At 46.7% G+C, this 15,652-nt stretch overlaps 7 protein-coding genes and 1 non-coding gene across 11 annotated transcripts; 6 read left to right on the plus strand and 2 right to left on the minus strand.

Annotated features, from left to right (window-relative positions):
* Window positions 1–72: 72 nt before the first annotated feature.
* On the minus strand, window positions 73–1,229 carry LOC132262633 (uncharacterized). Its single transcript, XM_059761960.1, has 2 exons — window positions 554–1,229; window positions 73–487 (listed from the first exon to the last, which is right to left on the minus strand). Exons 1-2 carry the CDS (start codon window positions 1,031–1,033, stop codon window positions 107–109), a joined length of 861 nt encoding a protein of 286 aa, XP_059617943.1. The 5' UTR covers window positions 1,034–1,229; the 3' UTR covers window positions 73–106.
* A 295-nt stretch (window positions 1,230–1,524) lies between these two features.
* LOC132262625 (translation initiation factor eIF-2B subunit epsilon) lies at window positions 1,525–3,701 on the plus strand. The gene is made up of 2 exons (XM_059761948.1): window positions 1,525–1,740; window positions 1,800–3,701. Exons 1-2 carry the CDS (start codon window positions 1,645–1,647, stop codon window positions 3,669–3,671), a joined length of 1,968 nt encoding a protein of 655 aa, XP_059617931.1. The 5' UTR covers window positions 1,525–1,644; the 3' UTR covers window positions 3,672–3,701.
* A 1,201-nt stretch (window positions 3,702–4,902) lies between these two features.
* On the plus strand, window positions 4,903–6,675 carry LOC132262629 (serine hydroxymethyltransferase). Its single transcript, XM_059761954.1, has 3 exons — window positions 4,903–5,034; window positions 5,093–5,310; window positions 5,379–6,675. The coding sequence occupies exons 1-3, from the start codon at window positions 5,026–5,028 to the stop codon at window positions 6,580–6,582; spliced, it is 1,431 nt and encodes a 476-aa protein (XP_059617937.1). The 5' UTR covers window positions 4,903–5,025; the 3' UTR covers window positions 6,583–6,675.
* Window positions 6,676–7,008: 333 nt separating this feature from the next.
* LOC132262061 (transcription factor GAGA) lies at window positions 7,009–9,579 on the plus strand. Of its 4 annotated transcripts, none has more exons than XM_059761188.1 (4): window positions 7,009–7,155; window positions 7,258–8,204; window positions 8,267–8,329; window positions 9,205–9,579. In XM_059761188.1, the coding sequence occupies exons 2-4, from the start codon at window positions 7,259–7,261 to the stop codon at window positions 9,423–9,425; spliced, it is 1,230 nt and encodes a 409-aa protein (XP_059617171.1). In that variant the 5' UTR covers window positions 7,009–7,155; window position 7,258; the 3' UTR covers window positions 9,426–9,579. The 4 variants fall into 4 exon arrangements, with proteins under 4 accessions (XP_059617171.1, XP_059617172.1, XP_059617173.1 ...); XM_059761189.1 differs by having other exon boundaries at window positions 8,270–8,329; XM_059761190.1 differs by lacking the exon at window positions 9,205–9,579 and adding an exon at window positions 8,640–9,197.
* Window positions 9,580–9,609: 30 nt separating this feature from the next.
* On the plus strand, window positions 9,610–11,283 carry LOC132262063 (large ribosomal subunit protein uL16m). Its single transcript, XM_059761194.1, has 3 exons — window positions 9,610–10,471; window positions 10,529–10,603; window positions 10,667–11,283. The coding sequence occupies exons 1-3, from the start codon at window positions 10,438–10,440 to the stop codon at window positions 11,281–11,283; spliced, it is 726 nt and encodes a 241-aa protein (XP_059617177.1). The 5' UTR covers window positions 9,610–10,437.
* Window positions 9,644–9,852, plus strand: LOC132263590 (small nucleolar RNA U3). The gene has a single exon (XR_009468498.1). It is a non-coding gene; the product is annotated as a small nucleolar RNA U3 (small nucleolar RNA).
* Window positions 11,284–11,325: 42 nt separating the features above from the next.
* Window positions 11,326–12,454, minus strand: LOC132262062 (leukocyte receptor cluster member 1 homolog). The gene is made up of 3 exons (XM_059761193.1): window positions 12,359–12,454; window positions 12,200–12,299; window positions 11,326–12,138 (listed from the first exon to the last, which is right to left on the minus strand). The coding sequence occupies exons 1-3, from the start codon at window positions 12,379–12,381 to the stop codon at window positions 11,326–11,328; spliced, it is 936 nt and encodes a 311-aa protein (XP_059617176.1). The 5' UTR covers window positions 12,382–12,454.
* Window positions 12,452–13,103, plus strand: LOC132262064 (ER membrane protein complex subunit 5). The gene is made up of 3 exons (XM_059761195.1): window positions 12,452–12,602; window positions 12,670–12,722; window positions 12,785–13,103. The coding sequence occupies exons 1-3, from the start codon at window positions 12,521–12,523 to the stop codon at window positions 12,992–12,994; spliced, it is 345 nt and encodes a 114-aa protein (XP_059617178.1). The 5' UTR covers window positions 12,452–12,520; the 3' UTR covers window positions 12,995–13,103.
* The last annotated feature ends 2,549 nt before the right edge of the window (window positions 13,104–15,652 follow it).

A 15,652-nucleotide genomic window follows, 5' to 3' on the forward strand; every position in this document is an offset into this window, starting at 1 on the left:
GTAAAATAATAATACTTTTTTGGTAATTTTCCATACAAATTCTATAAATAAATACCAAGATAAATACTTCTTTTATTTTATATTTTGAGTATTTTGCTCACGTTCCTCACATAAATTCATCATCACTTTCTTGAGAAAATAGAGGATCATCTCTCACATCATCTTTTATCTTAATGCCCGTTTCTTCTTTTATTCTCTTCTGCTGATTCTCCGGCGTTGATCCTTGTTCGCCATACTCAAGCTTACACAGCTCCAGAATGGATTCTTGCATCTTCTTCCTTTTCTTGATCGGAACATCTCCAATGTGTCTGTCGTAGTGCTTCTGGAAGTTCGATATCACCCATCGGCGATCATGGAGGGTCACTTGAATCGCCGACACGCAGAAAGGACACAAGATTTCTGCTTTCCTCGGTGCTGACAGTGTAATCTCAGTTACGAGGAGAATTCTAGAATCTGCATTCTTCGACACAATCCATTTGTTTACTTTCTGCAATGATGAAAACGAAGATAACTACAAAATTCTTGAGGTGTACAAAAGAAACTGAGAACTTACTCTGAGCAGGAATTCCTTATTACAAATTTCAGAATTTTCTCCTTCACCACAACTGCTGGTGGGAGTGCTTCTCTCATTGATTGGCATGCCCTTTCCCTTCTTCAGTGTCTTCGTGATGAAGAGCAAGACGTTCTTGTATCCAGGCTTGATTTGGAAGGTTTGCGGTCGATTGTAGTGACCACCCCAGAGACTCTTCCTGACCAGCTCCTCGCAATTGTGCTCCTGACCACAGGAAACTCCGCTCACCATCAAGCTCCTGGTGCAGGACTCCGCAATCCCGATTTCCTTTTCCGTCAGAGTCGCCAGCATCACGGGATCGTAGAATCCCACAGCGGCCAGCAGAAGTTTCACATTCAGAGGAATCGACGTTGCCTCTTCAGCGTACTCTTGAATCTTCAGCCAGCCTTGCAAGAACTTCTGCCGCTCCACGTCTACGACGTCCCAGATTTTGGGGCAAAGAGATTGAATTTCTTCTTCCATTTTCACGACACTTCTGTCACTTCTCAATAGCAGCTCCACTTCTCGCACTTTTCAGACGTTCATGCACTTCCTGAAGCTTTCTTCAAGAAGTGTTTCCATGTAATTTTACAATAAATTACACTTCCTTAGGAGGCACTGCGGTGACACGCGTAGAAAAATATTGACATCAAAAATAAAAACGAGTTTTTATTACTATGAAAAACATGAAAAAGCATTGATAAGTTTGTGATATGTAGTGTTTAATTTAAAAAAAAGAAGGAAAACATTAATCTCAACCAGAATTTCTGCAACCCAGCGCGTATCACATATCGTAAATTCATGAAATAAACCTATGGAAATTTACCATTTTTCATGTTTTATCTGTAACTATTTTAGTAGAAAATGCATGAAAGACGCAATTGAGAAATTTTTTTGGCGCGCTCCTCGCCACTGAACTATTATTACACATTTTTTACACTACATATACGGAGTGTAATTTATTTTCTTATTCGGAGTGGGAGAACCTAATTTTCCGAAAATGTCAGCTGGATGGCACATAACCTCACATTGAAGCTAATTGCCACGGAATCACGGCTGTTGGGTAAATATTGCGGTATTTTGCTGGAAAAATCATGGAAAAACTGGAGAAAAAGGAAATCAGTCAGGCTCTGATCGTGGCGGACAACTTTACGGACAATTTCGCACCATTTACCGACACAAAACCACTGGTAGAAACTTGTTGAAGCGTGAATTGAGTTTCACAATACTCACTTGGAATTTCTTTCAGGCGCTCCTGCCCATCGTCAATGTGCCCTTCCTGGACTATGCCATTGAGTTCCTCAATTTCAGCCGCATCGAGGAGACGTTCATCGTGGTGAGCAATGGGCTGGAGCAGGTGCGGAGCCACATTGAGCAGCGATTGAAGGAATACTACATCTGGTCGGTGAAGATGACAATCACAGTGATTGGATCTGAGGGCAGTCATTCTGTGGGCGATGTCCTCAGGGACATTGACGCCAAGGGACTGATTCGAGGACATTTTATTCTCATGACTGGTGACACAATCTCGAATGTCAATATGATTCCGCTGCTGGAGAGGCACAAGCAGATCGCGAAGTTCGACAAGGGCGCCTGCATGACGGTGCTGTACATGGAGTTGCCGCCGGAAATGCGCACAGGGGACGAAGTGACTGTGGCTGTCGATCGACTGAACAATCGTCTACTCACGCACCAGCGACAGAATCCTTTGAGTCGCGAGAGGAAGTTCTCCTTTGGCCTGGAGTACTTCAAACTCCCGTCGGGCGCGGAGATTCGACACGATTATGGCGATCCCCAGATCGCCATCTGCTCTCCAACCGTCCTGCCCCTCTTTGCCGACAACTTCGACTTCGAGACGCGCGATGACTTCATCCGCGGACTGCTAATCAACGAGGAGATCCTCGACAGTCGGATTTACGTGGCTGAGTTGTCTGCCGGCGAGTATGCGATGAAAGTGAGCAACTGGCAGAAGTACAAGATGGTCAGCAACGACATCATCCATCGGTGGACGCATCCTCTATCGCCAGACATGGGCATCGGGCGGCTGAAGCTGCAGTACAACATCTCGAAGAACCTCGTGTACAAGAACAAGAGTGTGCAGCTGGCCAGAAGCAGCGTCCTCAAGGGCAGTCTCGTGATCCATGAGGCGAGCTCGGTGGGCGAGAAGTCCTGGCTGTCTGACTGTGTGGTGGGGAAGCGCTGCCGGATTGGCAACAACTGTAAGATCACAAATTCCTTCATCTTCGACGACGTCACAGTGGAGGACAATTGCCGGCTGGATCATTGCGTCCTCGGCCAAGGATGCATAGTTAAGAAGGACTCAACAGTGACTGGAGGCGCAGTGTGTGGAGACAGAGTGATTCTGCCTGAGAAGAGCAGCATAGACAAGCTGACGATCCAATCGACGGCGCCGGAATTCTCGGAACCGAGCCAGAAACTCGGAAAATCCGCATTCGTCGTCCTCGAGGAGCGAGAAACTGATGCTCAAGACTCGGACGATGACGATAAGGACATCACGCAGACGACAGTGAAGAGAATGGCTCCGACAGATTACGCAGATCACGAGAGCGATCACAGTTCCAGCTCAGATGAGGAAGAATCTCAGCGAGCCTCTCCTGTGCCTGAAGATGCCAACATTTTCCTCTCGGAGGTGATCGACAGTCTCAAGAGAGGCTTCGAGGAGAAATCCAACCCAGAGTTTCTCGTCCTGGAAATCAATTCTTCACGCTATGCCTACAATATGTCGCTCTCGGAGGTCAATTTCTACGTTGTCCAGGCCATCTTTCACTTGTCGCCTCTCGCCGAGGCCACAACGAGCGTTCTGGCGGCGCTGAAGCAGATCTACAGTCATCTGGGACCAGTGTTGAAGAACTACATCAAAGGCGAGGCAGCCATGCACGACTGCTTGAAGGCAATTCAGGATATTTGTCAGGAGAACAGCAATCTGAAGCCAAGAGTCTCCCAGATTGTGCACTTTTTCTACGATGAGGACCTCCTGAGCGAGGAGGCCATTGTCTCCTGGCACGAGGACTTGGGAGAGGATGCCGAGTGGCTCAGGGAAGGCCTCAAGAAGCTTATTGTGTGGTTCCAGGAGGCCAGCAGTGACGAGAGTAGCGATTGAGATTTTGTAAATGCACTGAGCTGAATCGAATTGAATGGTTATTTTATCTGTGAAGCTACGCCAATGCACTTGAGCTGAACTCCAGTCGAATTGCGGTGTGTGCCTCGGCTAGCTAAAAAGCCGAAACATAAATGAAACACTATTGAAACATCTCAGCCAGCCGAAAATGCCAGACAACTAAATTTTCCGAGCAGAATATGAAATGAGACATACTGATTCCTTTTTCATTTCGAACAAATGAAGAAAGTCAGAATTCGTGAAAATGCACAGAAGAAAAACGTGTGTTTTGAAATTTCTTGACTTCCTGCTTCAGCCGCGAACTCAGGGCTGACCATAGTTGGGAGAAGCCGGGGAGTCGAGGAGGAGACGCCGTACATGGACGAGGTACATGACCGTAATGCACGATGTCCTTGAAGTCCTCGAATTGCTACGTCTAGCGCACATTATGATTTTTCGTTTTTTGCCGTTGATCGGGTTATATAATTTGAAATAGCACATGCGCGCCATTCCAATCGGAACAATTGCACAACCCCAAAAAAGTGACTGAAAGTGCCGGGTAAAAAATGTATTTCTATATTTGGGGCCATAAAGTATAGCGATAGAGTGTGTGGACGGCAAGTAATTACCTTCTTTGTATAATATTGGCGTGAAATCGTCTTGAGTACCAGGTCAAAGGCTATCGGTTCTCGCGAGCGATGCGATAGTGCGGCTCCCAACTTCTCACACAATTTGCGCACAAATTATTGATGGATGGTGGTGGATTTGTTGAAAAAGTCAGTGGTGGACAGATGCTCCAACAAATAAGCAATATTATGTATTCTGTGAAATAATATTATTGCGGGAATTCTATTGTTTGCACGAGGAAAACCATCGATCGGAGGCGATAAATTGACATTTGAGTAAACAATGTCACGTGCCATCTGCAGTCTGGTATGGAAAGTAGGAGTACCACGTGTGCTGGGAGCCAATTTGGTGGACGCTACAGCGGTTCTTGGCGTCTCCAGCTCATCAAAGTGGTGGTCTTGTAGGAAAACTAGTGCGAAAGCACATCTTCTTGGAGTCTGTGCAACAGCAAGATCGGTAAGTGCAGCAGTTCTGTGGGAAAGATGGTGTGAAATGTGGGAAACCACTTGTTGCGCTTGTGATGCAACTCGCCGGGAGGGATTTCAAGGCTCCCGGACGAGCTGTTTTCGCGATAATTCTCCGCAAATATCACACACCGCTATCGCCTGACCTACTTGACCTCACCCAGGGCCGAGATTATTCTGCTTTCATGCCCCATATGCCATAGAAAGTGATCATTTGAGAGTAATTTCTCGATCTTGCTGCATCTTCACCGGGAACAGAACTCAGGATGGCTTCTGTAGGCGCTTCCAATCTCTTCCTGGGTAATTTATCTACAATCTCTTCTTATCTTACAGTTCAGCACAACCAGCAACATGGCAGGAAACTCTGCCCTTCTGCACTCTAATCTCTGGGATTCCGATCCTGAGCTGATGGAGCTGATCAAGAAAGAGAAAGTGCGGCAGCTGCGCGGCCTGGAGATGATTGCCAGTGAGAACTTCACATCCGTGCCCGTGCTTCAGTGTCTCAGCTCGTGTCTGCACAACAAATACTCCGAGGGGCTGCCGGGACAGCGGTGAGACGCGCCTCCCGAGCGGAAATTGGACTTAACGAGACTAATCAGAGCAATGATAATCTCCTCAGATACTATGGCGGGAACCAGTTCATTGATCAGATTGAGGTGCTGTGTCAGAAGCGTGCTCTGGAGGCGTACAAGCTGAATCCCGAGGAATGGGGCGTCAACGTGCAGCCGTACTCAGGCTCTCCGGCCAATTTGGCGGTCTACACGGGCATTTGCAACCCCCACGATCGCATCATGGGCCTGGATCTGCCCGATGGCGGCCACTTGACGCACGGCTTCATGACAGCCACGAAGAAGATCTCCGCCACGTCCATCTTCTTCGAGAGCATGCCGTACAAGGTGGACGCCAAGAGTGGCCTGATCGACTATGACAAGCTGGAGGAGAACGCGAAGCTCTTCAAGCCGAAAGTCATCATCGCAGGCATGTCCTGCTACTCTCGCTGCCTGGACTACAAGCGTTTCCGTGACATCGCCAACCAGAACGGAGCCTTCTTGTTCGCCGACATGGCCCACGTTTCTGGCCTCGTGGCGGCTGGAGTGATTCCCAGTCCGTTTGAGTACTGCGACGTGGTGAGCACGACAACACACAAGACCCTGCGAGGCCCCAGAGCGGGCGTGATCTTCTTCCGAAAGGGCGTGCGAAGTGTCAAGGCGAACGGAGACAAAGTGATGTACGATCTGGAGTCGAAGATCAATCAGGCTGTCTTCCCGGGTCTTCAGGGTGGTCCTCACAATCACGCCATCGCTGCCATCGCCACGACTTTCCTGCAAGCCAAGTCGCCGGAGTTCGTTGAGTACCAGAAGCAGGTGATCCTTAATGCTCAGCGCCTGTGCAAGGGTCTGATCGAGAGAGGCTACTCAATTGCCACTGGCGGCACAGATGTCCATCTCGTGCTCATGGACCTGCGCGGCGTGGGACTGACGGGAGCCAAGGCGGAGTACCTTCTGGAGGAGATCTCCATTGCGTGCAACAAGAACACGGTTCCTGGTGACAAATCTGCTCTCAATCCCTCGGGCATCCGACTGGGCACGCCTGCTCTCACCACTCGTGGCCTCGTGGAGAAGGACATGGACCGCGTGGTGGACTTTATCGATCGCGGACTGAAACTCTGCAAGGAGATCTCAACGGCATCGGGTCCCAAGTTTGTCGACTTCAAGAATCTCCTTCACAAGGACGAGGCGTTCGTACAGAAAGTCTCTGCGCTGCGACATGAGATTGAGGAGTACAGCACGACATTCCCACTGCCCGGAATTGAGGATTACTAGACTTCCTGGCTAGAGTTTTTGTCCGATAAAGTGTGGCTTTTGTATTTCAAATAAGAGGCTTGCAAATATATTTTGGCGCCGCTGCGAAGAAAATTTCTACGTATTTGTACAAAAGTCTACCCCTTGGCGCTATATTTCGTCCATATAATAAGGAATTTAGGGAATTTATATGTGAAACGTGTAAGATAATTATAGGAAAAGTGGCTTTTTGAGAGCTCAAATAAAGCGAATAAAGTGTATTTGATGCTCTGATCTGAATCAGAAAGATGTGGTTTGAGGCAACGAATGATTAATCTCGGCTAAATCCAGTGGCGTCCGTCGTCTCTAAGGCGCGACCGCCGCGGCTGAATAGTTCTTGCATGCAATCATCTTTCGAATTTCGCGCCTGACGCGCTCTTTTTCCACGCCCAGCGCCCCCTCGCGGTGGAATGGTGTGTCAGTAATATTGTGTCAACTTGTTTGGAGAAGCAAGTTTGGTGTTTTTCAGTGTGGAATTATTGGAAAAATCCAGTGGAAACTTACCCATTTTCGTGGGGAAAACATCACAAGCGGCAAGAAGAGACCACAAGGCAGGTGGGTTTGGGGTTTTTGCGCGGGGGGCGACGGTGGGGTGTGTGATTTGGTGGTGGGAAGAATGTGATGTCACACTGGGTGAAATTGTTCGTTTCGCCTCAGGATGTCTGCCACAACTCAGCAATTCTTCCTGCGATGGAACAACTACGTGAATCACCTGACGTACGCCTTCGACTCGCTGCGCACCCAGGAGGACCTGGTGGACGTGACGCTGAGCTGCGAGGGGCGCAAGATCCGGGCGCACAAGGTGATCCTGTCAGCCTGCAGCACATACTTCCGCGAGGTGTTCCAGGAGAATCCCTGTCAGCACCCTGTGATTGTGTTCAAGAATGTGCGCTTTGAGGATCTGTCGTCGATTATCGAGTTCATCTACCAGGGCGAGGTTAATGTGGTGCAGGAATCTCTGCCGTCGTTTCTGCACACGGCGGAATTGCTGTCTGTGCAGGGCTTGACGGAGGGCAGCACCGACAAGGAGGGCCGCGACACACCTGTGCCCACGCCGGTGAGCAAGCAGTTCAGCGTGGCGTCGGCCACGAAGGCGCAGACGTCAGGGATTGTGACGAGAATGGTGACGGGCAGTGGCCAGGCGACGGTGAGAGAGATCGTGAGGCTGCCGCCGAAGAGCACGACACTCAGCACAGTGACGACGGAGACGGCACAGCCGAAGCGAAAGCGCTTCTACATTGACTCGGACGACAACATCGCCATCGAGGGCATCAACTTCGTGAAGCAGAGCCCGGACACGATCACCATCGAGAACGCCAATGTGGAGTTCACGCCCATGAAGATCGACATCCCGGAGTACATCGACATCTCCACGACGGCAGACGAGAGCACCAATGCGGGCGAGGAGGTGCTGCTGGAGGAGCGGACGGACGACGCGGGCGCCAGTGCGGACGACGAGGCCGGCGATTCGCAGGATCAGGACATAACGGATGGGGACTCGAAGCCGCAGATTCTGGCCGTGCGCAGTGTGTCGGAGGGCGACATGGAGCAGTCCTACACTGTGCAGGAAGTGGATTCGGGCGACCTTCACACATCGGAGTACAGTGAGTGGCTCAAGGAACTCAATGAAGTGTTCTGTGGCTAATCTTTCCACCTTCCTTCGCAGCAGATCAGAGCAAATACAGCGCGGACAATCAAGGAAAGGCGGACGACAAGGGATTGCAGCAAGGTATGAACACTTGATCCACTCATAACTTCCCAATTCAAATGGGGTTCAGAATCGCGGCTTGGCTGTTGTTTTCTGGGAAATCTTCTCAAGTGTTTTGGAATTGATAACAATCTTGTGTGTGGTCTTAATGGTGTCGGGTGTTTGACAAGATGCCTCTCTCTCTATATATTTTTTGTGCAAAACAAGAGACACCTCTTCTCACCGGGGTTTGAGAGATAATGTTGCGCTTATCAGTCTCTGTCCTGCCCTTATTTTTCTGTTTTGTTCCTTATGTTTCATTTGTCTCTCTCTCTCTCTCTTTCACATGCAGATGCCCAACTACGTTTCCGTTGCAGCATTTGCTGGAAAGGGTTCAAGCATCCGATGTCATTGACACTACACAGGGATTTGCATAGCGGGAAGACCAAGTGTCCAGTATGCAAGAGATCATTCTCACGAAGTTACGATATGCGGACACATTTGAACAAGATTCACAAAATAACCCTCAACTTTGATGCCAAATTGAACATTCACAAGTTTTAGGAATCCAGTGATTCCTAAACTTTATCGTCACATTATCACTTCTTCCGCGCGACCAAATTAAATACAATTGATAGCGCCGCGATAAGAGAGAAGAAAAGAAGGTCAAGGAGAAGAAATATGACATGATTCTGTTTCCGAGAATGCAATCATTGTAATCAAAGCGTTTTTATGCACACGACATTTATTGTTTTTAGCGAAGAATCCCACAAATAATGACTAGAAGTGTTGACTTAGTGTAGAGAATAGGACATAAAACTAATGTTTCCACGTGTTTATGTGTGTATAAATTGGGACTATTAAAGATCCTGGTCGATCAGCGCGTGTATCCACTAAAAATCCTGCCTTTTGTTCAGATACGTCCAACACGAAGTGGTCTCAGTGTCAATTCTGCAAGCTGGTCATCACGACAGTGAATCTCTGGCGCCACGTAAGGACGCAGCACACGTCTCAGCCGCCGCGTAAGTGTGACTACTGCCAGAAGAGCTTCAAGAACAAGTACAGCCTGCGAGAGCACATCCGGATCGCCCATGAGTACAAGAATGCGCCGCAGAGTGACGCGAAGGAGGCCAAATAGGGCAGAAACGGCGACGGAGCGCCAGCGAAAGTGTGTGTATTTTTCTATTAAGGCCCCCAACTGAAGTAAAACAGAGAAATTGTACTTTAATGTGAGCGTGCAGATGAGTTGACAAGTAAAATGCAAAGAAAATCATCATTTTTCTCACTCCGCATATACTTCGTGAACACAACACTTGTTGGTCGCACTGAAGACCGAAGCCGAGTGACCGATGAGTTAAGACTATACTTCACAGGATCATTTCTGTAGTTTGTCTTCATTAACGGTAGTCCAAATTGGATGACCAATCAGCCACGATGATGAGGCACAGCACCTTGTCCGGAGCGTGAAAAGGGCCCGCGAGATGCACTCCGGTGCAACTCCCGGGCCGTTGAAGATCGTCAGCCTCGGGCTTCCGAGGTGGTGGTCAAGGTGCAAGCTGAGTGGTATTTTTAAAACTTTTTCATACACAGCAAAAAAACATAGGAGACGAATCTTCACTGACTTGAGCGCTATTCTTGGCTTTGACTGCCTTTTTTCTTCAGCCATAGAGAAGAAAGCATTCGAGAATGCGGGAATTTTTTGCGCTTTTGTTTTCTGCTTAACCCTCACCAAGGCATTTGTTATTTTCTATGTATCAAACCAGGGGATTCTCTTAGAATACTTGCTAAAGAATTAAGTAAAGATCTTCTATAGCTTCTCTGTCAACAAGCTGAGGCATTTTCATGAATTATTTTACTTAGAAAAATCAATTTTATTGTTTTTCGAGATTATATGGTTGATTTAAAAAAGATTCTGGTATTTATAATATTTATAAAGCCCTCAAAATGGTAAAATTTGTTTTTAAACTGGAAATATTTCTATTTTCCTTGGCATCAGGAAAATTGAGCATTTGCATTTGTGTTCAAATTGCCCGCAAAATAAAAATCGCGCTTCGAATTGATAAAGTCGATATATCGAATATCAATTCACATAACCTCATTTTTGGTGCATTTTCACACGGTTTTTACAGTCAATAAATTTTCTTGCAAATATGCTAAAATTAAGTAGAATAGTCACGTGTATAGGTATGAATCTTGTCCTTCGGTATCTTTAGCAACATTTAATTGCAGAAATCTTTCCAGAAACCTCCGGAATGCCATGGAATTGTGGCCAACGAGTGGGTCTGAGAAACTTCCCCGCTCCCATTAAATTTGATCGTGAGTCTTGAGAAATGGCCCAGAAACAGTCGGGAAAGTAATGAATTTCCTATCTTTGAACAGCCATTGAACCTGTGGACAGACCAAAGTTGAAAATGATGGATCGAGCGCCCTTATATCTTGGCGGCATGCGACCGCCGAAGATGCAGAAGCGCCTGAAACTGATGCGAGGCCCCGAGTTGGTACACAATAAGCTCATCCACCAGCAGTACGGAATCATAGCGCTGGGCGGTGGACGACTCAAGTGGAATCACTTCGAGATGATGAGGTTCGGCATTGGACGGCAGCTCGACGTGAGTCGGATGTTCGCCATTTGGCGCGTGGACGCGCCGTGGCAGCCGGTGACGAAGAAGGGCCAGGGACAGCGCATGGGCGGCGGCAAGGGTCCCATTGACCACTACGTGAGTCCCATCAAGGAGGGGCGTGTGATTGTCGAGCTGGGCGGCCACCTTGAGTTCCCGGAGGCGTACAAAATCCTGCAATTGGTGGCGCACAAGCTGCCCTTCAAGGCTCTCGTGGTGTCGCAGGAGATCCTGGAGAAGCGCGAGGCGAAGGAGCGCGAGCGGGAAGCCGCCAATGTCAATCCATACACGATGAAGTACGTGATTCAGAACAACTTCGGCGGCTGCCACAATTGGCTGTCGCCCTTTGACCACAAGTGGTTCGGCAGGTACAGATAGAAAGACTTTCCGGGAAGCTCGTAATTTAGTATGATAAACAGTTTACTTGTAATCTTGGTGTCTCCAGTCGTAATTCTGCTTTGCCAGTTCCGGATTAAACTGCGAATTGTATTTCTGCTTCATGGGCCGCACGGGAACTGCCTTTTCCGGCTCCTTCTTCGGCTCCGGATCACCTCTGAGCTTAGCCAGGAAGGCTTCCGTCCGCTGGCGCTCTGCCTTTTCCCTCTCGAGTCTCTCAGCGCGCAATTTCTCAAGCTTCACTTTCCTGGCTTGTCGCTCCTCCTCATCTTCAGACTCAGATCTTGAACGCTTGCGTTTCCTCTTCTTCTCTTTCGACTTGTGCTTCTTCGCTCTCTTCTTAGGCACTGCCTCCGCCCTGTATGAATGAAGCACGGACTCGTACGTCTTCAGGAGGGCAGGCTTTGGCACAGGAGTGGAACTGGATGTTTTTGACGACGATCCTGTAGCCAAATATCGCTTCATCACGTTCAGAGGATCGTTATACATCTTCGATTTCAGACCCTTCTCCACAATCTTCCCACTCTCTGCGTAGACATCCTGTCTCTTCGGCACTTCCTCGTACCAGCTTCGCTTCCCGAGGGCTTCATTCGTGTCCTGACCCAAGTAGGTCAGATATCCCACTTGCTTCTCGTACTTCTCCGTCTCCTCCTTCTTCTCCTTCAAGTGTTCAGCATTCTGACCCTCAGCCTGGTACTTCCCACTCTCCAGGTCACTGAAGAAGTTCACATGCTCTCCAGACTGCTGCTTTTCCTGGATTTCTCGACTGGAAGTCACTTCACTGTGCCGTCGATCCTTTGCCTGCTGTCTCAGGGTGTCTATCCGAGCTTCTTGCTCCTGAAATATAATTCACTCGTCCAATTACACTCTTCTGGGGATAAGAGGATTTCTAACATACCGCAAGAGCAATCCTCCGGAGACGTTCCTTCTCCTCGTCCGCCGCTTTCTTCTCGTCCCGTCGCACTCGTGCAATATTCTCCCTCGTTCGCACGTGCCATCTGAAAGATCACACATATATCATCAGGGAAAAATAGATTTTCCGCCCACAAAAACGCACCTTTTCTTTGGCAAGATATTCATTGTTTTGCTTTCATTCGCAAAACAGCTGTCAGCAATTGAAGTGTTTCGCGATAAATCCTTCGATATATCGAATTATCGAGTTTCCAGCAAAGTGTCATATTTTTGCCAAGTCGGCTGATTTCCACGAAAACTCCCTCAAATGGCTGTTAAAAATTTCCATAAATTCCTACTAGTGGTGGGATTTGTGTCACTGATTCATGTAGCCTATTCTGCAGCGCAACGTGAGTAGAGATGCCGCGAAGAAGGTGAAAAACAAGTAAACTAACCTCACTTTGTCTCCATCTGCAGACAGAACATACCTGAGAATCACGGAACAGGAGTTCAATTCCCTGCCATTTGATGTGAGTACCGTCAGGCGGTGTGGGAGACTTCCCCGAGACTATATTGCTTGTCTCTCTTCTAGATTGTGCTGCAGGCTGTGGTGAGCCTGATAGTGCTGGTGTATAGTATTCTGCAAGTAGTCGGTGAGTTCCGTGAAATCCGGGCAGCTGTAGATCTGCAAGCCAAGTCCTGGGAAACGCTGGGCAACATCCCCTCATTCTACATCTTCAACCACCGCGGAAAAAGCCTTTCCGGTCAGTACGATGACAGCGTGGAGACGAGCGTCGACTGAGGCGTCCGGGAAGCCCCCCTTTACTCCGGAATCTATTCGAATGTAAGGAATCCAATTAATTGAATTAACACCAAAGGCGAATGCGGAGGGAAAAGTTTTTAATTTCATTTTCCATTTGATATGAAAATTTGCGCCATTCATTTGAATTTCACTGGAAGAAAATTGCATTAAGTGGGCTGTGATTGTGGGTGGTTTTGGTCTCGCCGAGCCGTTTTTCGACATTTGAATAACACAGTCGTCACTCCGGCTCCCGCAAAAGGGGCTCCAGCGGAAGGGGTGAGGGTGGAAAAAGTTGTCTCTCCTTCCGTTCCTTTTTGGGATGGCAAAACAATTCGAATCGACAGTGTTTGCTCTCCTTCACCACCCTTCACGTGGGGAGTTTTGAATGTAAACACTCTTAATTGGCGGCAGCATTTAAATGCGGAGCCCCTGCCACTCAAAAATTTGATATTGTGTCTGCCTCTGGGTGCCCATTTGCACCAGAGGAACATGCCGAAAACTCTCTCTCGGAAAAACCGCAATGCTCCAAATAACTTCCGCTCTATGCAAATTCAATGGCGAGCCCGCATGGAATGCTCATTCCTTCGCAGAGGGTGGCACTGGGGCGCCTCCTCGACTTGCTACGAGCTTCAAGAGCCCCTGTCTCGGTGCTCTCGGGCGGAAAATCGGCGCAAATTTGCCGAGAAAACGCATTTGTCCACACAAAAAAAACCCATGCAATACTTAAAATACTAGGCCCCTAGACATTCTCGATGCAATAATTAGTGGCTTAAATGAGAAAGAAGAGATCTTTCCGCTCTAGACTGTGTACAGGAGCAGCAGGAAGAGGACGAGAAGGAAAAAACAGCCAAAAAATTCTGGAAAACTGCCAATTTTTGAGCAACTAAGGAAATTTTTAGAATTTTACACATTAAAGTCTCTTTTACTGAACCAATTTGTTCTCTTCATTACTAATTAAGTCATGGCTTTTCGATGTGAACCATTCTAACCCTAGAATTAAGTGAAAATGTTACTTTGAAAATCTGTATTCAGATCAATAAGCTCGGTTAATCCCTAATAAACTAGTTAAGCGACAAAAAGGAGGAGAGAAAAGTTGACGCCACTTTTGAGAACAAAAATCTGGCAATTCGTTCGAGCATTAATAAGAGGTAATTCCATTCGATTGAAGTGGAAACTAAAGTTCACGTCTGATTAGTTTCCCTTGTAGGGAAAATTGTTGTTCCAATAGTGGAAAGATTGACATCTCAATCAGCCATCGTTGAATTTTTTATTATTCAATCCTTGAATAATTAGGGAATGCAAGTAAAAGCACAGAAATCAAGTATGAAATTCTGGTTTGAGCTGATGCGAACTTTGAGTACTTAGCTAAGTGCTTTCACCTCCATTCGTGCAGTTTTTCGCCATAATTCAAACAGGACTTAAATGCAAATTAGAAAAGTTTTTCAGGAGGGTGAAAATTTTCAGTAATATTAATTAAAATAATAAATTTCAAGGAGCTTAGTTCAATTGGGGTGCACATTTAAAATTCCACAAACAAATGGAATTTTCATGGGAATTTCTCAAGTGCAATTAAACTGGGTTCCAACAGGGGTAAGAAAAATTCCACAAGCAAATTGCATTTAATAATTGAGGGATCTCCCAAGTGTGGTCATTTTTCATCAGCATCCTCGTGGTGATTTTAGCATATTCCTCACGCTTTTTCTGCACACCTGGCGTGAAGGCACACCGCAGAACTATGCGCATCCTATGCGTTATTATGCATTCGCTGGCCAGTGGAGCAAATATGGCCATATTTGCATTATGCTTTTTCAATAAATGCGATTTTCCAGGGATTGAATTGTTACGCGATTTTACATGGATTCTACATCACATTGTCTATCGTGTGGAGGAAAAATGTGAGTACAGCCGAAAACAGCATTTATCCGTTCTTCTATAATTTATGCGATTCGAGAATTTATTATTTGCATTGTTTAAAAATAATTTCGCTTCATGAATAGAAAGCAGTCAATATGAATGTGAAATTTTTGTCGCTCCATTCATTTTTTTTTTCCACCCATGACAATTTAATGCAAGCGAATTCAATGGTGGAAAAAAAAGTAATTAAGTTTGTGGAGCATGCAAATAAATGTGTGTCACTCCTGATTTTGGCGGAATTTCGCTATAAGGACTTCTCAGAACTCTGTTGGATTACTATCGGAATTCATTTGATTTAATGCAATGTCGAACTTCGCCTCTCATCACGGTAAAGTCTGTAAAACATAATATTGATGGAGCTTATTAGGGATTTCGAGATCGATTGAAATCCACAGTTGGTTGATTTTTCATTCACATTTCCCGATAGAATATGGTTTTGGCCATGTAAAAGCGTCCAAATAAATTAGGAATATTGACATTTGCCGCCAATGGTGATGAATTAAATTTCACAAAATATCTTTGTCGAATTTACAGAGTTATTTTGGAATTTTGATTGATAATTTGCGACACTGAAGTATTTTGCTACATACAGCAAAACGTTAACCAATAAGTGAAGTATTTTGGGAATTACCCAGGGGAAATGCAATAAAGCTGAAGTGCATTGAAATATAATATGGTTGAAAATATGTCGGTGAGAGCCCTTGAAAGTGCGTTTCGTTTCAAATTACATATATGATTTTGGTT

Source organism: Phlebotomus argentipes, unplaced genomic scaffold (genome assembly GCF_947086385.1).
Source record: "Phlebotomus argentipes unplaced genomic scaffold, Phlebotomus argentipes genome assembly contig_15, whole genome shotgun sequence".
In the NCBI taxonomy this organism is placed as follows: Eukaryota; Metazoa; Arthropoda; class Insecta; order Diptera; family Psychodidae; genus Phlebotomus; species Phlebotomus argentipes.